Below are 22,116 nucleotides of genomic sequence, written 5' to 3'. Positions count from 1 at the left end.
TCCTAGTCAGGTGTGCCGCTATCTGTGCTGTTACGCGGTTATAAGTAAGGGTGGGCGTAAAATATGTTTCGCGGGCGAACTTGCGGATTTTCCGCGATTTCGCAATCCGCGAATCTCGCGAAATCGCGGTAAAATCCGCGAATCAGCGGGGACGAATTTTCAGCCAAGCAAGGGTTACAGCAGCAGGTGCAAAAGTTGAACCTAATTTCTTTGTAACCTTTAACAAAAGGGTTACAAACAAATTAACTTCCACTTGGAAACCTGCTGCTAATTGCTTCCTGGCGCCTCGTTGCCTACTTGCAACTATTCTCTGACCCTGATCTGACCCTTGAAGCAGGGTCAGAGAATAGTTACAAGTAGGCAACGAGGCACCTGTCCAAGGAATTAAACCTCATCAGGAAGCACTTACAGATATAAAAAACAGGAAGAAGGGAGAGGATGGCAAATACACCCATTTTGAGTTGTCAGGGGGGGTTAAACTAAAAGAGACCTTTACAGCACAATTTTCATATGCATTTTGCTAAAAATAAAAAGCTGTATGTTCTGTAGGGGCAACTCAGGAATCTGGCCCTTCAGAGATCTGGCCTCTTTCTTTCTCTCGTTCTCTCTCTCCCTCTCTCTTTCTCTCTATCTATCTATCTATCTATCTATCTATCTATCTATCTATCTATCTATCTCTCCCTCTCCCATAAACGACTGCATGGGTAACTTCGCTATGCAAGCGGCTCGCGAACACGCAAAAAGCCCCGCAAACACGCAAAAAACCCCCCGCATACGCAAAAAACCCTGCGAACACGCAAAAAAACAAAAATCCGCAAATTCGCGAATTTTGCGGATCGCGAATTCGCAAATCCGCAAATTCGCGGATCGCGAATTCGCAAAATTCGCCCATGCTTAGTTATAAGTACTGAAAATTTCAATTGGGTCTGAATTTGTATCTATACATGTACTCAGATCCTCAGCATTACTCCTGTACAGATCTTCTAAAAAGTCCGCCGGGGGAATCGCTTCCCACCTTAGTCTCCGCCCCTGGCATGTAGTGGCTATAATTGAATTTTTAATAGCTAACTGAGCATTTTCACTGTTTAGGGCCCTGATGTTGATTTCCAGGCTAAGAGGATTATGATCACTAAATCCATTTTGTGTGACACCAAACGAACCTATTGTGTCCATCAAAGGGGTTGAGATAAAAATATAATCTACAATGGACTTGTGACCTTGACCAACAGAAGTCGGGACAGGGCACAAAGCTTCACCTTGTGAAAGGGCAACCAAATAAAGCTTAGATAAAAGACTCTCAAGATACATCCTACTCTTGGTATGCTCAAAATGGGTGCATCCCCACGGGTCATATTCAGAATCAACGTTCTGTAGGCACTTTAGGTGACAAACGTGGATATTAAAATTGCCAAGAATGAACAAATAATAGTGTGCCTTGTTGTTAGCATTATATTAGTCTAAAAACACTGACAGTGCTCGTAAGTGTTCCAATTCATCTATTCTGGTGAAAGAATTATAAAAGTTTACCACCAGGAGTTTGGGCAAATTATCACCCTCCAGTTTTACTGCTAAAATGTTTGGGGAGCTTGTCACCACTATCTCAGCTCTATACAGTAGTTTAAGGCTAAATAATAACAGAACCCCCCCCCCCCTAGATCTCCCCATTGGCGATGGTATTGCAAATTTATTAAACGATTGGTAACCATCCAAATAGTAACATTCTCTAGAGTCCCAGGTTTCTTGCGGTGCAATAATATGGTATGATAAAAGAAAAGCCTACCAATTTGGGTCCCCTCTTTTTGAGCGCAACCCCGCAATGTTCCATGATAAAATCGCCATCTTGTTCTCAGACAGGATGGCTCTAAATTGTTTGGACTCATCACCTTCAGTAAGTACGGGCTTTGGTGTTACCAAGTTGGCAACACCATACTCCTCTGCAGACCTCAAAACCTGGGCGTCCGTTTCTACAAAAGAGCCTTCTAGTGCAGATCACACCACAGACCTATCTCTCACCTGATCCGCTTCACTAAGTATAATAATTGAAAGGCTATCACAAGTGAGAGTGTTGGTATCTATCCCTGTGGTGCGAACTGGGCCCTGAGAACCTAGTTCAGTAGGCGAGCGCGCTCTACGATCGCCAACTGGACTGGCTATTCCCGGTACTAAGCTTTCCCCGCCACAGAGTCAATCATTAATATTCAGTGAGCTCAACGCATCATACCTATTACTCAATACGACTGGCCCTTGGAAGTTGGTAACTGGGTACAGTCTCTACCTTCCCTATATGCTCTAATATTCTTTGGAGGATAGAAAAACCCCAGGGGGAGAACGTTAACATAGTCGGAATTTATCCTCGCTGAGCCTGCCTGTTTCAAAATATGATCAAACAATATTGGACAGCCAAAGCTTATGATAACACAGTCACCATTGAGAGTCTTCTTAGTTTTCCCCACTCATGATACCATTCTCACCATTTTAAAGTTATTAAACAGATGTTCACCTAACACAGTTTTAACACTCAAAAAGTGGAGGGCATAGTTTTTTAGGGTGGTCCAGTGTTCCTCTCTGCCATCCTGTGTTTTTGGGACATTTGCCAAGATTATTGAATATGGACTGGCTTTTGGGGGGAGGTGCAACGATGTTTCGCGAGAGCAAGCCCGTACTGGACGGCTTATTCTCCCCACCGGTCCTACTGGTCCCTGTTTTGATCCTTGGCTAACCCCTGCTCCCACGACTACTGCAGGAATAGATGGTACTGCAACTTGGGGTACTGCAGTCATCATGGAGTCTACCAAATCAGTTACTCTTGTTGTAAGTGTACTCAATGGGTGTACATCTAGCTGGTTCGAACCATGCGTTGGGGCTTTCTGATTTGTGATATATTTTTCAATGATGTCTAATCTACCATCTATTTGCTCTAGTTTGTCCATGACAGGAGTAATGAATGCTTTCAAACTTTCTTCCATAACTATAATGAAGTCAACCATACTGCTCCCCATAGTATCTTTCACATTATGTTCATGTAGCTCCACATTTCCGTCCTGTCTAGCCCGCCCAGACGAGGAGTTTTTATTTTTAGAATTCCTGGGCTGCTTAGCTTTTCACCAGGTACTTTTAAGGGGGTCACTAGCCTTTCTTTTCCCTGGAACAACATTGCTATTGATAACTGAAGTAGAACGTAGCTGCCTTGTGCATGTGACTAGAGGAGAGGGTGGCAAACTAGGCACAGGCGAAGAATCAGATGCGATGGACAAACTGACATCTAAGACTGCCCCATTACCCATCTGAGGATTACCCAGGGAGACAGAGGGGGCATTCATATTTAAAGGGGACTCTATAGTTGTTATTGGCAAGAGTGTATGACAAAGTGGATCCGAAGACAACCTTCTTTCAAAAAGTTCAATTTCTTTCGCCACAGCAATTTCTGCTCGTTTCAGTAAAGCGTCCAAAGTCCCAACCCCCCCACCCCCAGAACACATTTTAGGTAAAGATTTGGCCATCTCAATATATATAAGTCTCAGTTAGTGCAGAATAATCCAGTGGGCTGAATTAACAGCAAATCAAGCCAATAACACAGTTAAAATAACGTCTCACCCCTTGCTGATTGAGATGTCAGAGAGGGGGTCCAACCCAGCCTCCTCTGGCCTCTGACGGCCTTGGACGGTCCCGCCCTTGTCCCTGGCTTCTCCCGGCGCGTCCCGCGCACGTCCTCCCGGGACGAGGGACCAGGCATTTCTGTATGCGCCTCCTGGCGCGTGAAGATGATGCGTCTGCCCCTGAGGCTCCTGGGGCTTGTAGGCAGCAACTGCGGCAGCTGAGCGACAGGCGGAGCCAAGCCTGGCTGGTCGGGGGAAAGAGGGGGCGGAGCAAAGCCCGGCCGCGTGGAGAAGAACAGCGGGACCGAAGAGTCAAACAGCCGACCCCTGGTAAACCAGCAGCGTCCAACTGACACTGGGGACTCTGCACCAGGAGTGCCTATATGCGCCTCCTGGCACGTGAAGATGATGCGTCTGCCCCTAAGGCTCCTGGGGCTTGTAGGCAGCAACTGCGGCAGCTGACCGACCGGCGGATCTAAGTCCGGCCGGTCGGTGGGAATGAGGGGGCGGAGCAAAGCCCGGCCGCGTGGAGAAAAACAGCGGAACCGAAGAGTCAAGCAGCCGACCCCTGGTAAACTAGCAGCGTCCAACTGACACCTGCAATACATTAATCAGATATTTGTACACCATCATAAAAAATATATGGGCAAACAAAGAGTAATAGAGAGACAGATATGCTTAGTAAATTACAACATTTAAAATGATCAGACACTGGCGTAGATCAGCAAATCCATGTTTTTTCAAGCGTATAAATTAGGAAAGCTATCAAAAATGTGTTTAATGGTTAGTCTCAGGGAAGGGTGGGATCCCTGTGGTATATTGTAGGGCCTTCAACAATGTCATATTATCTTTTTTAGTCTATTAGTTAATAGTCACTCAACAGACAAATCCCCTCCTCCTTCCTTCCTGAAAGGAAACATTGTTAGCTTTCCTAAAAAAGATAAAGATCCCTTAGATGTTAATTCCTGTAGACCCATTACATTATTACATTCTTGTTAGAAAATATTGAAAATGGTCAATTCTGCTGGGTCACACCCAAAATTTTTGCCTTCCTCCTCCCCTTGTAATGACTTTGTTTTGTTGGCTTTAAGACCCTGTGCACTTTACCACGGCTAACCAGTGCTACAGTGCTTATGCTCTCTCCTACATACACGGTAAAACTGGCTTATTCACAGTTGGCATACTTAATTAACTTATAAGTCCCTAGTACAGTGTACTACATGTTCCCATGGCCTGTTAATTAAATTCTACTAATGGATCTGCAGCACTCATTGTGCTACCCACTTAAGTAGCCCTTCAAAGGTGCCTCGGGACTGTCATCACAGAGTCCAGGTGTGCAATTTAAACTGCCATGTTGACCTGGCAAGTTCAGCCTCTTAATACCAATAAACGAATTTAAAGAGGGTCAAGGGAATATATTTAACGACCTGTCATTTCATTTCCCTACATCATAGACATTATACAAAATATAGAAATGACCGGTCTTCTGTGTGTTGCTGTACTAGTGACTGAGAAAACAGAACTCACGCGAATAGTGAGAGAGTTACAACTGGCTGAGATATTCCCATCAGACCACCCTTCTGGCGGAGTCTCATCATATGGGATATTTGTTAATGCATCCAACCAACCGCCCAAGCAATCAAATGATGGTGCGGGTATGGATGTGGAATAGAAACTCTAGCCAGACTGTTACTCAAAGGGTAGTGCTCAGGGTGTGTGGTGCAGTGCTGTGGTGAATTTTTCTTTTTAAATTAACTACTGAGACAAAGAATATATTTAATGAGAATTGTCTAAGTGTCAAGGTTAAAATCACACCTGGTAGCTTGAATATATAACTACCCTGTGGCGCTGTGCAGGACGGTCAACACATTTCAGCCAAATTGGAAATCTATCCGGCTTTCATCAGGACCTAGATAATAAGCTTCTGCAACATGATAAACGTGAATGTGAAAAATAGTGACAACAATTATTTTAAATTATATAGGAATACTTATACCTACCAGGAACTTGGAGCCCCAATGTCCACAAGGAAGATGTACATTGTGTCTTAATCCGCGCTTGGCGTGGGAGATGACCTCACCTCACCCGGCAACCGCTCTGGAATATGAGGCCCCGCTCTGTCCTATCAGCGTGAGCTGCACAAGTTAGTCTCTTTGCACAACAAACATCGCCCACCAGTATGGAACGCCACTGGGAGGTTCCAGTCCGTCCATGACACCCATCACCAGCCACCTCCAGCGACATTCTCCTTGCTCCTGGTGAACTTCTGGACCACAAATAGGACTCTTGGCACAATTCTTGAGAAGGTGAAAACTTCAGCTGAACTTATCTTGGACTGTATCGACCCTTGATCCATCACAGTCTTCTGGAACCTTTGGATTCAAGCTGGTCTAGCATGACTAGATTACTCCTGGTTGGCACATTATGCTTTTAGGAACTATATTTCAGTTTATTTGTTTTAAATTCATAACTCTTGTTTTGCAGTTTTTTTGTCATTTTGGTCTTGCTCATGTTTAGGGAAGTTAATACACTACAGTGCCACTTAGCACTGCTAAGCCTACTGGGAATTGTAATAGCAGGTGGATTGCTTGAGTCTGTGTGTCCTGGGTAGAATACCCTGGTGAGACAATGTACATAAAGAGAACACATATATCTTTTTTGTTTTCTCAACAGACACATGTTAATAGCCTATCTTGTAGGATCAGTTCCATGTTGTGATCTCAAAGATATGCTTGGAGGCAAAACTGGGTGGTCATTTACTGTGCCTTTTCAACTGATTTTTATTTTATGTTTTACTACTATGAGTGCTACTATAAAAATATAACTAAAAAAAGCAGCAGTGTAAGTATCCCAGTTTCATTGTCATGTGAATACCCTGGGTCACAAGAGTTTAAAACTATAGAAAGACTGGTAAATAATGATCCCCATGGTGAATAATTCTTAGTGTGATGTCATTATTAAAAGGTTGGATTTACAATTAACAGTGGTGAAAGGAAAAACTAATTGGTCATCTTGATTGCAACACTATTGTTATCATGAGAAGTTGAGTCGAGACCATGGGATATCATCATTTAGTGCCTGATTTAGACCTCTATGCATGTGTTACCGCATCACAACAGTGACCGATATCCATCTCCTGAATTATAAATCCAATTATGTTCCTTGGGATCTATATAGTAACCTGTCCGCGGAGATTTAAATCAGGATCTTAGTCCTGTAAGATGGGTCCGTAGTCTAAACAGCCATTGTTGTTCATGAGTTAGTAGTACTTTGGACATGTTCGGTTTTATGTCAATCGTTTTGATAACTTTCCAGTAAAGGTCATCCTCTTAAGGGTTACTCCTAGATAATGTGCTGTAAGGGAGTTGTGGTGAATTGGCATTGATTGTTACTGCGATGTTTGCCTATACGAATCTTTACTTTTCTGAAGTCATATGTTACAAAGATGTAGCAAGATTTACTTATCATATATCATCAAGCCTTAATGTCAAAATCTAATCAGCTTTTAATTGTTGGAGTCTACTCCCATTAACTATCATGGGCTGTTTCGCCCTAATAAATGTCTTTTCTTTTTGGTTATTTTCTTTTTCACAAACTTTCCTATAGTGCTGCATGCTAAATGTTTTAAACAAGATAAATAACTGGCTTGTCACTGCTGAAATGTTGCAGGATCAGCATGCAATGGTGCTGAGGCTACACAGATGTGGGCTATAATAATAGCCACAAATATTAAGTTGTGAAGTACAGATGAACCATTGAGTGAATTGCCTGGCCCAATCATAATTATTCCTGAGGTAGGGATAATCTGTTTATGTAGTAATATTTCCCTAATACCAAGGGGTCGATTATGATGTCGGACAGAACGGCATCCGAGAGCCTATCGGAGTTGGACTGTCCGACCAAATCGCTCTCTGATGCGGTTGTTCCGACAAATGCATTATGATGCCCAAAACCCATTGCTTACCGACCGACTCGGTTACTCCTCATCCAACTAGATATTTCGACCAGGAAATAAATGTGGGATCACACTGCTTCACCGCCCAGCGGGTTTGCCCCTTAGCATTAAAGTGGATGCAGTACATTAAGCGTGTGTACTTGCACAAAAGTTCTTTCGATTGTTTTACCAGGTAGGGGCAGATCAATGCTGGCCATCTCTAAACACGTGTTTCTGGATTATGATCCAACATCAGTAGAGATTAGGCATTAAAATATTTGGGGTTGCTGAGCAGGCTGCCAAAGTCTTCTCGGGACACAGTACCTCTCCAGGCGCGCAGGTGCTTCTCCACAAGCTCCTCAGCTCAAAGCGGCTTGAGGGAGCCTTTTAAACAGGAAACAAATGTGGGATCACACTGCTTCACCTCCCAGCGGGTTCGGCCCTAAGCATTATGGTGGATGCAGTTCATCAAGCGTTCTTTTGAGTGTTTCACCAGGTTGGTGCAGATCAATGCTGGCTATCTCTAAACACGTGTTTTTGGCTTATTATCCGTCATCAGTAGAGATTAGGCATGAAAATATTTGGGGTTGCTGAGCAGGCTGCCAAAGTCTCCTCGGGACACAGTACCTCTCCAGGCGCGCAGATGCCTCTCCAAGAGCTCGTCAGCTCAAAGCGGCTCGAGGGATCCTTTTAAACCGGAAACAAATATGGGATCACACTGCTTCATCTCCCAGCAGGTTCGCCCCTAAGCATTATGGTGGATGCAGTTCATCAAGCGTGTGCACTTGCACAAAAGTTCTTTCGAGTGTTTCACCAGGTTGGTGCAGATCAATGCCGGCCATCTCTAAAAAGTGTTTCTGGATTATTATCCGTCATCAGTAGAGATTAGGCATGAAAATATTTGGGGTCGCTGAGCAGGCTGCCAAAGTGTTCTCTGGACACAGTACCTCTCCAGGCGCGCAGGTGCCTCTCCACAATCTCGTAAACTCAAAGCGGCTCGAGGGAGCCTTTTAAACAGGAAACAAATGTGGGATCACACTGCTTCACCTCCCCGCTGGTTCGCCCCTAAGCTTTATAGTGGACGCAGTTCATCAAGCTTGTGCACTTGTACAAAGGTTCTTTCAAGTGTTTCACCAGGTTGGTGCAGATCAATGCTGGCCATCTCTAAACTTGTGTTTCTGGATTATTATCCGTCATCAGTAGAGATTAGGCATGAAAATATTTGGGGTTGCTGAGCAGGCTGCCAAAGTCTTCTCCGGACATAGTACCTCTCCAGGCGCGCAGGTGCCTCTCCAAGAGCTCGTCAGCTCAAAGCGGCTCGAGGGAGCCTTTTAAACAGGAAACAAATGTGGGATCACACTGCTTCACCTCCCAGCGGGTTCACCCCTGAGCATTATGGTGGATGCAGTTCATCAAGCTTGTGCACTTGCACAAAGGTTCTTTCAAGTGTTTCACCAGGTTGGTGCAGGTCAATGCTGGCCATCTCTAAACACGTGTTTCTGGATTATTATCTGTCATCAGTAGAGATTAGGGATGAAAATATTTGGGGTTGCTTAACAGGCTGCCAGAGCCTTCTCCGGACACAGTACCTCTCAAGGCGCACAGGTGCCTCTCCACTAGCTTGTCAGCTCAAAGCGGTTCGAGAGAGCCTTTTAAACAGGAAACAAATGTGTGATCACACTGCTTCACCTCCCAGCGGGTTCGCCCCTAAGTATTATGGTGGATGCAGTTCATCAAGCATGTGTACTAGCACAAAAGTTCTTTCGAGTGTTTCACCAGGTTGGTGCAGATCAATGCTGGCCATCTCTAAACACGTGTTTCTGGATTGTTGTCCGTCATCAGTAGAGATTAGGCATGAACATTTTTTGGTTGCTGAGCAGGCTGCCAAAGTCTTCTCGGGACACAGTACCTCTCCAGGTGAGCAGGTGCCTCTCCAAAAGCTCGTCAGCTCAAAGCGACTCGAGGGAGCCTTTTAAACAGGAAACAAATGTGGGATCACATTGCTTCAGCTCCCAGCGGGTTTGCCCCTAAGCATTATGGTGGGTGCAGTTCATCAAGCGTGTGTACTTGCACAAAAATTCTTTGGAGTATTTCACCAGGTTGGTGCAGATCAATGCTGACCATCTCTAAACACGTGTTTCTGGATTATTATCCGTCATCAATAGAGATTAGGCATGAAAATATTTGGGGTTGCTGAGCAGGCTGCAAAAGTCTTCTCGGGACACAGTACATCTCCAGGCACGCATGTGCCTCTCCACAAGCCCGTCGGCTGTTTGCCCCTAAGCATTATGGTGGATGCTGTTCATCAAGCCTGTGTACTTGCACAAAAGTTCTTTGGAGTATTTCACCAGGTTGGTGCACATCAATGCTGACCATCTCTAAACAAGTGTTTCTGGATTATTATCCGTCATCAGTAGAGATTAGGCATGAAAATATTTGGGGTTGCTGAGCAGGCTGCAAAAGTTTTCTCTGGACACAGTACCTCTCCAGGCACGCAGGCGCATCTCCACAAGCTCGTCAGCTCAAAGCGGCTCGAGGGAGCCTTTTAAACAGGAAACAAATGTGGGATCACACTGCTTCACCTCCCAGCTGGTTCTCCCCTAAGCATTATGGTGAATGCAGTTCATCAAGCGTGTCTTCTTGCACAAAAGTTCTTTCGAGTGTTTCACCAGATGATTTTTCTTTGCTCTCTAATACTGCTGCTTTCTACTGAAGACGGGCTCAACCCAGAAACACATGTCTAGAGATATACAGCAATGTCTGCACCAACTTTGGTGAAAAGCTATAGCTAATTTTGTAGTAAGTTTGAACTGTGTACTGTATTTACCAGGATGCAAAGGGGCGAACTGTGCTGGGACTTTGAGGTCGTGTGCTCCCAACCCCCATTTTAGATATTCTGACCAGAAAGCCTATGGAACAACCAAATGGAGACGATTGGAACCACTTCCGAGTCTGAACCATCCCGCCCTATTACAATGTGCAATTCCTATGAGCCAAATCTGTTGGACCAACACCTCATCAGAGCAGACGGAAAGGGAGTATTTCAACTCTAAATCTAGCCACAACACAACTCTTGCGACCGTCGCTGTGCAGCTATGGAGTCCATTGTGCATGTCATTCCTCTACTATACATCTATGATGAATATTACAACCCCGCCGACAGTATGTTAGACAGTTACCCCTTCAGAATAACGTAACTACCCAACCAAAGTCAATACAGTAAAAAGTGTTCCGTAGCATGTTGTGCATGGCAAATGAGGGAATTACATCATCAGGTACCTATATTGAGGCTGCCAAAAACTGGGAAAAACATACATTTTATATTGGAACAGTAATGCCCAAAGCCACATATATGTATGTACAACAAAGTGAATGCATGAGTACACCACAACACACATCAAAACATAACAGGGCAGTAGAATTTCAATGTACTCACAAGCATAGGTCCACAGAGACATATGCACTGGCACCATGCTCGCACCTACATGCATCATTTCACCAGGAAAAAATCAAAATATCTGAAATGCGTACAAAGACCACAACATCTCATTTCATAGCAAGTCACATTGCAGGAACTGACACCATTTATCCTCATGACCTTGCCCTTACACCATAGCAAGAAGCACATTACCTACTCTGGATAGCCAGAGATTAACCCCTTCGATGCTTGTGATGGAACCATTTCGTCATCAGTCACGGCTGAGCTGTGCCGATGACGGAATGGTTCCGTCACGACCACACCCTGTTCTGGAATGTCCAGCACAGGGGCAAAATTCAAGTAGCAGCCAAGGTGTTAAACAACATGTACAACCGGGAAACAGCATTTACAACGCTATCATTGCATCACACTAGCATTAAAATGCTGTAATTTCAACGACCGTGTTGTTAGTACCGGATGCAATTACATCGCAAGTTATTACAACGACTTGCACTAGGGGGCGCTCAGGTATTGGAAATAAATCCCAACACCTTCCCTACTGTTGCCCAAACTGGAGTCGGAATAGTAATTAACACTATTCCTAAGTCCTGCACGCCCCCTAGTGCAAGTCATTGTAATGATTTGCGTTGTAAATGCATTGCGTACTAACAATGTGGTTGTTGTAATAGTACGCAATGTTATAGCATATGTTGTAACATGCTATATTCGTATAAACTGCACACTAAAATTAATTCAAATTATATGGCTGATCTACCAAGTAGCTCTGCAATGCATCCACCCAATCAGATGGAAAACCTAGGCCTAGCTTGTTTACTCTCTCACACCTCACTTTACCTAAAGCACCAATTGTTGACAGATCAATACATTCCTCTAAACAACAAATGTACTACTACAGTCCAATCTGGCCTGCCACTCCCCCATCAGCCCAATCCCACAGTCCCACATTCTGTGTCTTAATAAGTACAGCAGTGTCTGAGCAGTTGTACACCAAATGCAACTGATGGACAGAATGCAGAACAATATCATACATTCACCCCAGTACAGAGATCTGGGCCTAAATCCATTGTTATTTTGCTCACCATGCCATTCCAGTTTGAACTCAGCCTTATGCAAATCATTCTTGACCCTGTGCCCTATGCGAACAGTCCAGCCCGAACTGCCAGGCTAGGTCATCCCTGAACTGGAAACAAGCATCCTAGGACTGGTTTCAGGGTTTCAGCGCTCATCAGCCAGGATAGCTTGACTCCAGTGGCATGGAGAGAGGGACCCACGTCTGGGCATACTTATCCCACTCGGGGTGACAAATGCAAAAATAACAACTGAAGGACAGAATGCAGGACAGTGTCATTCCAAAACCTTACTATCAGCTCATTATCATGTCCTGGAGACAAATTGAGATGGATGTAAATAATTTTTCATTAAGCAGGAAATGCAGATCTGGTCAGATGGACAGAACAAATATTCATCAATGATTCATGCATACTACAACAGGAGCATATGGAACAAAATTGAACAACATGACTATAACAAGCTAGAACAGCACAGAGGGATCATGTGCATTTAGAAGGTCAGCAACATACATACTTCACAGTCCACACATGGGGGGTGAGAACGGGGCCTCTAGTACAATAGCCCCTGTCAACAGTTGACATTGTAGCATATGTGTACTCTAAAAGTGAACAAAGGAAGAAATGTCATGCAGACAGTCTGCCTCACATGCCAGAGCACCTGCCTCGTCTAGCCATGTCTGGACCAACTCTGATAGGCCCACGACCACATGTCTCTAACCCACACCCTACAAAGTCCTACACCCATCCAGTGGCTCTTCATGTAACAAATTGTCCAAAAGCTTAGCTATTTCAATCCTAAGAATGCACAAAACTCATCATCGGAGCTGCGCAGTAGCCTCAGCCCTACACCATTAGCGAGTTGCTGCACACAAGTGTTGCAGTGTTGGGAATGCAGTGGCCTAACAATGCATGCAAATGGTCTGGGGTCTGATTAACATTTACAAATCCATCCTTTCATTGGATAACTTCAAAAACATCTTCTGTAGGAATATCCCTCTCTGCAACCACTGCAACGGAAGGAGGTTGAACCAACCTATCACTGGTCCAAGTGTATTACGTCGTGTGCACAGATGGCTGGACAGAAACTTTCGTGGTCGGCAGTTGAGGTGAGGCATGCACTGTGTCAGATGTTAAGTCAAGTCAAGTCAAGTCAAAAATAGCTTTATTCGATTTTAGTTTTAAAATCACAAAAGTGACAGAGTAAAATACATTGCAGAATTAATCATTATTAAAACAGTTGAAAAAAGAAACTGATTAATATTGAACAGTACAAAGTGCTAATTTTTAGGGGTTTCAGTTCATGGTGGATCTACATCTAATGATACTTTTCAAAAATATTGAAACTAGGTGCATTGACATTTCGTCTTCTAACATCTGAAGTTTCAATAGGGCAGGTCTACACTGTCTCAATCGTCATTTCTTCAGTAAAAATAATATATATTTTTTCCTGGGTAGTGAGTAAAATTTACAGAATAAAACACAATGAATCGTAGACTGTTGTGATACGTTGTCACAGGGACACAGAATCAGGTTTTTCGACCAGCTATTTGTTTCCATGAAGGTAACCAGTCTAAAAAAACTGTCTCCCCTCAATCGTGTTGATAACATCCTAGAATAACTGCTCTGGATAGAAATTAAATATTGCTGCAGGCCATGTCCCTGCAGTATTAGTTGATTCTGTAGTACGGACCACTTTTTTCGCTCTAACTGCCAATGTTTGTTCTCTAACAGTTCAAGGCACCTTTCTTTTAAATTTTTCCTGGAGATTGACATTAAGGCAGTAGGGGAATCAAAGTATTCAGGGTGCCCAATCTGTGTTAAAAAGCTCTTTACGTATAGAAACCACTTAATTTTATGTGCCCCCTGGAGTTTTAAGCAGTCCTGTATGATTTCCCTGTTAAGCCCGGTTTCTTCAGATGTCCAAACCTTATGCCACAAAAGAACAGGGCTTACCTTAATAAGATCTGAGACATAATCTAGCCGTAATTCTTTGTGGCATACATATGTAGATGTTGAACTTGGGACGGTTAATAGGTAGCGGAGGAAAGCATTTTCACACAGTTGAATATCTCGAGTATCTGCAATCCCCCATATGCCTGCCCCATAAATTGCAGTAGTCACACATTTCGATTTGTAGATATCCACTAAAATGTGTACTGGTCGACTGCTAAGATTTGTAACATTCTGAAGGGAGTTAAAGTCTTTGATAATTACATTAGCCCAAGAACAAAAAGGACAATCATCTAGAAAAAAGTGCCCCAGTGAATAAATACATGGCTTTGATAGGGCTGGACATCCTAAATTGAAACCACATGTTCTAAAATTAAATTAAAATCGCCTTATCCACAGGCTGAACACTTTAAAAATAAGGATTCAAAATAAACCTGCAAGAGCAACGAATACAGGAGGATTGCAGACTAAATCCAGTCCAAAGGCCCTGAGGAGAACCCCAAAACTAACAGGGGGTTCGAAACGCGTTAGAGTCCATTACTGCTGGGTTAACAGAATCACTATAAATGTGTTCACTGCTGGGAGCAAGGCAAAATCAATTGCCCTTGTTGTTTAGTAATGTATACCCAGTACCCAACAACCTTTGATTTTATACACAAAAGTAGTATGGTATAATTAATTACTAGGTTGTTGTATTCAAAAGTTACTGGATTTAACCTTAATGTATTTCCATTAATGTTCTATGTATATATTGAATGTATTTTCATTTATGTTGGACGTATATAATGTCTGCTAAGTACATGTAAATTACTGTGAAGGTGGTGTGTCCTATGGTTAGACTTTTTTTTACAAATTAAATGAATCATTTAAAAACAGTTTAAAAGAGAAGCTAATAAATGCTCACGAACATTCGAATAAGCAAATGATCCTAGTCTGGTAAATTAATTTCAGTACTTGGAAAAGTGACTTTGGGTTCTCTCCTTGTTACTTAACTTTTAGAAAGTTGGCGTTTTCTTGTCCTAACTAATTTGTGCCTGTATCCTGGTCACATGTCTACAATTTCAGTGGCAGGTGGCCGTTGTGTATTCCTCCCGACACTAAGACAACAGGGAGGATTAGGTGTTGGCAGGATGGGAGAGGTGGAGCGGTTCTCTGTCCCACTTATATTTCAAAGAAGCTGCGTCAGCACGCTCACAAAGAACTGCACACTAGTCGTTTGTCACTCTAACCCTCTTGGAGACTGGGGATAGAGAAAGGAAATTCAAGAACCAACTGTGGGTGGAAAACTGTGGAAGTCTCTTCCACTTCAAAGCTGAAAACAAGTATAAAAATTGGACCCTCAGACTCACTCTTCAGTTCACTCCTGGACACTGAGAAGGTCTGCCTCAAACTTCAGAAGACTTCCCTGCTGTTTGACGCCTGAGTTGTACCTCAGAGAACTTCTTGAAGACTGTCTTGAATCCCCAGATGACTGCCTTGTTGCTTGACGACTGCCTTGCTGCTTGATGACTGCCTTGCTGCTTGAACATGTGACTACCAGAAGGAATCCTAGGGCTAGTTGGCTGGCTTCTTGTTCTCAGCTTCAGGGACCCAAAAGGCAAGCTACACCAACTTTAACCCTGCACCTGTACCCTGCCTGAAGTGAGCCAAACCCTCCAAGTGGTGCGCATCAAGTCCTGGTGTTAAAGGTGCCAAAACCCAGAAACTACAAATTTGGGACTTAGAAGATTTGCCTCAAAAAAATGGTCTGAGAACTGACAGGAGACTGGGACCTACCTGCTTGACGATCCGCCTAAGATGCGTTTCTGCACGGCATGACTTTGTCGAAGCTTCCACCACATTTTCACGGCAGCAGTAAATCCTGTTCAGTGGCTCCTTGCAGAAGGAGTATCTGGCCTCATGGAGCCTTCATCGACAATAGCCTGTTGCTTCATCCCGCTGGAGATTTTCAACTTCCAAAAAAGTGGCAAAGTCTGAACAAAAAAATCAATATCGTAACTTCAACTAGCGGCTCCCCGATGTTGTCGCCTCCTCTGTGGACACCACCGACTGCCTTGCCTGCTGAACTTTACCTTTTCAGCCCTTCTTTTTAGAAAATGTCTTCCTAGTCTGAACAGAAACCAAGACCAGGCCCAGTATTTCTTGTACATCCAAACAGTGTTTCATTGCCATTGGCCTTAACTTTTGACTGTGCCCTAGTATTGCACAACTAGATACCCGCTTTTGACTCTTTGATCTTTTAGGCGCTAGTTTCTACTAAATATTTTAAAAAATCATAACTCTGGCTCTGCTGATGGAATTTATTCTGTTTTAGTGTCAAATGATGTATTATGTTTTCTCTATTTTACTAAATTGGTGTAGTATTTTTCCTGTGTGGTGTTTTCAATTTACTACTGCTTATGTGCTACATAAATATTTACTTTACTCATTGCCTCTAAGTTAAACCCAACAGCTTTTGTGCTATGTTACCAGACGGTTAATCACAGGTTAATTTAGTGACTTTTTGGAGTTCACCCTGGCAGGGATTGTGGCTGTTGCTTGAGCATTTTCTGCAGGTATTATACTATTATAATAAGGAATGTTATGGATTCCCACAAATTCCGTTTCTTTATAGTAAACCTTTTTCCATGATTCGTAATTCAATTATTTTTCTGCATATGTCCTGGAAATGATCTATTTTATTAAGAATTGCAATACACGAACCAGCACTCCTTTACCTTTTTAGACCTCTAATCCTGATTATATGGCAAAATATAAATTTACAATTGCTTAGATGAAGTTCTGGACTGTAACAGCTGGGATGAGATAAGAACTTTGATAATATGGACAATATCTACCAATAAAGTATTGTATTTTAATGGGGACAGTTTGCAGTGGGAATTGGAAGTGGACTGTATTCTGCATATATTCTGCCTCTGTTGAACTTCGTTCTAATGATGCATTACTTCAGTTAATTTTTCACGCTGCCCTAAGCACATGAACATGCATTCAAATGCTAACAAACGGTTGAAACTTTTGCCAGGAAATATTGTGATTTATTGAACTGTGCCCATTTCAATGAATTTTGTGTATTTTCTTATCAACAGCAGAATTTCCAATAAACGGGTATGACAACCCAAGCTTCCAAAATGATGAAAACCATGCAAAGCATAATGAAGCAGAGAAAAGCAACACCAGGTATCAGTCTTAAGTTGTTTATATGAATTGCAATCTGGAATCTTGAGGAAAGAATTTGACTTTTTTTTAAAATTTATTTTCCAGTGAGGAAAATGACAATATCAAAAAGCCGGCAAAAAACATGGTTGGATTTCCAGAACTGGTTAGTTACTTTCATACTTAAAGGTCATTTAATGTTTTGAGGCAGGTCCACCCATATGCCATATGATGGTAAAACATGCCCGCTACAAAAGTGGAGGAGGGTGTGCCCCATTTAAATATCCATACCTTAGTTATGTTATTTGCTTCATTTTCTTCATGTCTCATGCCTTATTTGTATGTTATTCTAATACGCTATAACGCAACGGACTCATTAGGGTATAAAGGGTGAACCATGGTAAGGCCAGCCTTCAGCCGTATTATACAAAGTGCCCCAGGGCACAACGGTCGTTTGTGCCTGCTTTGCATGATCCATAGGCATTTCAGCATTATAGAAGGGGCCAAAGACGCTTGTGCGGCCCCTTGTGCAGGGTCAGACTGGTAATTGCGGGCACCGGGCAATCTCCTGGTAGGCTGGAGGGGGTGGGTGACGGTTTTCTGACAGGGGGCTGCTTTTGTGGCTGGGGCCGATTTTCGGTCCGTTAAGTAACGCGAGTCACTCATCTGCAGCTGTATTCACTTGACATGTTTTCACATGTTGTTGCAACAATATACATTTGATTTTCTGATAGTGGAGAGTCGGGAGACAGGAAGTAGTCACTTGTGAGGCAGGAGTGCGTGTGTGGCGGCGTGCACTGCTCACATTGCTGCCTTGCCGCCCGTTAATTGGTGCCAGGCCAGCTTCATTATGCTGCAGGCAGCGACCGGACTGAAGACAGAACTTTCGCACAGTCTTCATCTCAGAGAGACTGTCTGCACACACCAATCTTCATTACAAAAAGACGGCTGGAGACTCATGATGGCCGTGACTCACTCAGGTCTGTATAGATGGCATACAAAGTGCTCATACCCCAAATACATTTACTCCCCCCTCCTAATAGAGACACCTGAGTCTTGTTTGGTTTCCGCAGTGTGTAGATTTTTATTAAAATTACAGTTCCAGGCCAATTACTCCATTGGCCTCCATTTCTTTATTGTAAACTCTTAAAACTTGTTTCTCAACATCACAGTATTCAAATACTCACACGTATATACATATTCGTTCTATTTACAGCCCGTTCTCCAAAGGGGCTTTGCGTGACCTTTGGGCTGTGCCAGCAGGCCACAACCAAGTTAGCCCGCTCTCCTTAATTCAACCGCCCTCCGGTTAACAGAGCCGCAGGTAAATAATCTGCCACCACTTGTGGCAACCAACGGCTTCCAGGGTAGGGCTAGAGAATCCAGGGCCACCAGCAGGTCAGCCCCAAATCTCCCGCCAGTCCGGACCCCATGATGAATTTAAGACCTGTTCTGGGGTAAAAATTGGCACTGACCAAAGGAGTCCCTGTGATACCTCTTGTCCAGGACCCCGCCCCGCGCCTAACTGAAGCCCTAATACAGGGATGGGTGGGTGGGTGACTTCTTTATGCGACGTCCGACTCCTGGGAGGTCAAGTGGACAAAGAGGGAGTCATAAAGTGAGGCGCTGGCTTTTCAAGCTTCGCGCTCACAACTACTTCCGGGTCACTCTGACCCTGTTGGTGACGTGCTTCCTGTTTTCCCTTCAATATCTCTTCTGGGTTGTGCGACCCGGAAGGGATTTCCCTACTTCTGCGGCCCTTTGACTGCCACTAACGGCGCCACGCCCCTTATGTCCAGGACCCCGCCACAGGGCGAGGCGCTTACTGGCGGACTCGACCTCCCTCCTGCACTCAAGCACTTCCGAAATGGCCCCTAGCACTGTTTGTAAGAAAAGTTAATTGCCCGCCTCTGAGAGGTGCACTCCGTCCGTAGCGTACAGTTCTGGCCTAGACGTTTGTATTCGCTTGTGCCTGATGGTACGAATGCTTGATTTCTGAAGTATTTCCGCCACTGACTGATTCAATCTTTTCACAGACTTATTCATCACCTTTGGAGGCGCGCCACGTGCTCATACCTGCCTCGGAATTACTTCAGACCATAGCAAGATGGCATTCGGTAACATATTCCTGATTGCTGCTAGCGCAGTGAACAATGACTCTTTTACGCCCCTCCTTCCTGCCGGGATCATGTCGTTGCCTCCGCAATGCAACACCAATACATCTGGGGTAGGCATGCCTCTGTTCATGGCTGCCCGCAAATCATTAGGGGCGTCGGCTAAATGTTGGCCACCTATCCCCACCGAATGGTGGTCAAATCCATGAGCCTCCAATGCCTTTCTTTCGAGCAAATTTGTGAAGACCAACCCCGCCCTGCGAATAAATGAGTGGCCGCACCAGCATATTTGGGTTCTTTGGGATGCGGTACCTAGAGCAAAATTTGAGATGAACAATGGTCAGAACTAACTGTGTACAATAAGGTAGGCACGCTACAACACTCAGACTAATTGTGGGAGAACGTAACGCTCGTAACACGCTGACTTCCAGCGCCCTAATCTCATAATAGTTTCTTCTGGGAGCCCCAGGCCTGCCGCTGTAGTTGCCGCCCCAATACGGAATGAATGGGATGTGAAGTCAGTTGAGTCTACGCCCAGCCTTGTCAATGCCAGCTTAACCACCCTTGTGAACTGAAATCTGGTGAGGGGTGAACCGTCCCTATGCAACAAAACTCTATCATCGCCCCCTAGTGGCGTGATTTGCAAGAAATCCCCTGTCAGTCTAACCGGACAGTAAGACACCCCCGCTACCCTGCCTAATTGTAGCCATGTCCCTTTACCCAAGGGGTCTGTTTTTGATCTCTGTACCCTGACTCTCAGGGCGTCCCCTGCCTCAATCAAGTCCCCACACCTTAAGCCCCCTTCCCTATCTGCCTTAGAGGCCGGGAGTAATTCCGAGATCCTGAGTGCCCCGCAAAAATCTAGGACGTAAGCTACCCTGAATAACTGAGGTTCGTACGGGGAGAAGCAAATCATGGGCAGGGTCTCCAGGATGTCTACTAGCCTGGTCACATCTATGGGCCTTCTTGAATCCTTCGCCCCCGGGGCTAGACATTCCCATCCCTTCATAGCTCTCCTCACTCTCTGGTCCTTTGTCGGGTCTGCTACCCCCATCAAGCCAGCATTTATTTATTTATCGATTTATTAAGCGCAGTTGCTGCCCAGGGGCGTCCAAGCGCTGAATTTAGACAGAGACGTGACGGAACACAGGAGGAGATAGAAGGGCTTCCTGAATAGTATGGTTTTCAGTTTTCTGCGGAATGGGAGTAGGTCGGTGTGGATCGAAGATCAAGGGGGAGTGCATTCCACAGCCTGGCGGCGTTCAGTGAGAACATCCTGCCCCCGGACCTAGCTCTCTTTACTCTGGGTACCGCTGCCAGAAAAGCACAGGTAGACCGGAGGTTCCTATTAGGGTGGTAAGGGGTGACAAGGCTGGTGTTGATTGCTGATCCAGTCTTCCAAAAAGCCCGATGAGTGATGCACAGAGCCTTGAATGCCACTCTCTGTCTCACAGGCAGCCAATGTAGGCTTTTCAGTCCCTGTCTAACGGACTGAGACCGTGGAAGTTGGAGTATGGTACGTGCTGCGCAGTTTTGTACCACCTGCAGCTTTCGGAGAGTCATCTCAGGCGCCCCCAGGTATAGGGCGTTGTTTGAGTCTAAACGGGACTGGATGAGGCCTTGTACCGCCACCTTTTTGGCATCTAGAGGTAAAAGTGGAAGGACCTTCCTCAGCGTTCTTAATAGGCCAAAACAGGTGGCAGACAACTTGGTGGCCTGAGTGGAGAAGGAGAGTTTGTGGTCTAACCAAACTCCCAAGCTCTTAACACTGTCCTTGGGGGTAGGAGGTGCTCCTAGACCGGCGGGCCATAGGGAAGAGAAGGGTAGTGGTGAGGCTGGGCCTAGGAGCATAAGTTCAGTTTTTCCCCCGTTCAGTTTGAGGGAGGAGTTGGTCATCCACTCCCTCACGCTCTCCAGGCAGTTCAGCAGGCCGGCCGAGGCTTGCCCACCGTTCTCTTGGGCCAGTGAAACCACTAGCTGGGTATCGTCGGCGTACGACACGATTTTAATGCCGTACGGTTCTACTACCCCAGCCAGCGGTTTCATGTAGGCGTTGAACAGTACAGGGCTCAACGATGAGCCCTGCGGAACTCCACAGCTAAGAGGCTTGATGGTAGATGTTGTGTTGCCATCAAAGATCTGGAAAGATCTGTCAGCCAGGAAGGAACTGAACCACCTTAGTGCGTTTCCCGAGACTCCGATGTTCTGGAGACGGTTCAGCAGAGTGGCATGGCTGACCGTATCGAAGGCAGCACTTAGATCAAGGAAGATCACTGCCACTGATCCCCCCTGATCCAGTATCCTTCGAGACTCTTCGGTAACTGCTAGCAAGGCGGTTTCAGTCCCGTGGCCAGGTCTGAAGCCTGTCTGGGAGGTGTGCAGTAGGGAGTGATTCTCCAAAAACTGTACCAAGAGGGCATTTATGTGTTTTTCCAGCACCTTGCCAGTCCACGGGAGCAATGAGATGGGGCGATAGTTGGAGTGATCGTTAGGGTCCAAATTAGGTTTTTTTAAGAGCGCCCGTACAGAGGCTTGCTTCCAGGCAGTGGGAACTGTGCAAGTGGACAGAGATGAGTTTAGCAGTTCCAGGACTACAGGGAGGATGGCATCGCCTGCCTGCATCAGGATTTCTGGAGGGGCTGGGTCGCGAGGGGAGCCCGACTTAACCTGGCGAGCCACTTTCTCTAAGGTGACAAGGTCCAGGGGAGGGAAATGATCAAGAGTCGGCTCAGTAGTAGACAGGCCTGAAAAGGGGAGATTTTCCGAGTTGGGTGAGTCGGGCACCTCATGATTCAGGGCCATGGCTGGAAAGGTGGAATATATGTTCAACACCTTGTTGTGAAAAAATTCTGCCAGTTCA

The 22,116-nt window shown here is 44.9% G+C and overlaps 1 protein-coding gene across 1 annotated transcript in view; it reads left to right on the top strand.

Moving 5' to 3' along the window:
* The window catches only part of LOC147688945 (ATP-dependent translocase ABCB1-like), a 1,419,218-nt gene that overhangs the window by 31,040 nt on the left and 1,366,062 nt on the right, over nucleotides 1–22,116 (top strand). Inside the window, exons 2-3 of the mRNA XM_086941842.1 lie at nucleotides 17,076–17,166; nucleotides 17,251–17,308. Of these exons, the coding sequence (XP_086797968.1) occupies nucleotides 17,076–17,166; nucleotides 17,251–17,308 (149 nt within the window). The remainder of the gene's footprint in view (nucleotides 1–17,075; nucleotides 17,167–17,250; nucleotides 17,309–22,116) is intronic.

Source organism: Lissotriton vulgaris, chromosome 10 (genome assembly GCF_964263255.1).
Source record: "Lissotriton vulgaris chromosome 10, aLisVul1.2, whole genome shotgun sequence".
Lineage (NCBI taxonomy): Eukaryota > Metazoa > Chordata > Amphibia > Caudata > Salamandridae > Lissotriton > Lissotriton vulgaris.
Note: the sequence above shows the minus strand (reverse complement) of the source record. Positions and strands in the feature narration are given on the sequence as shown.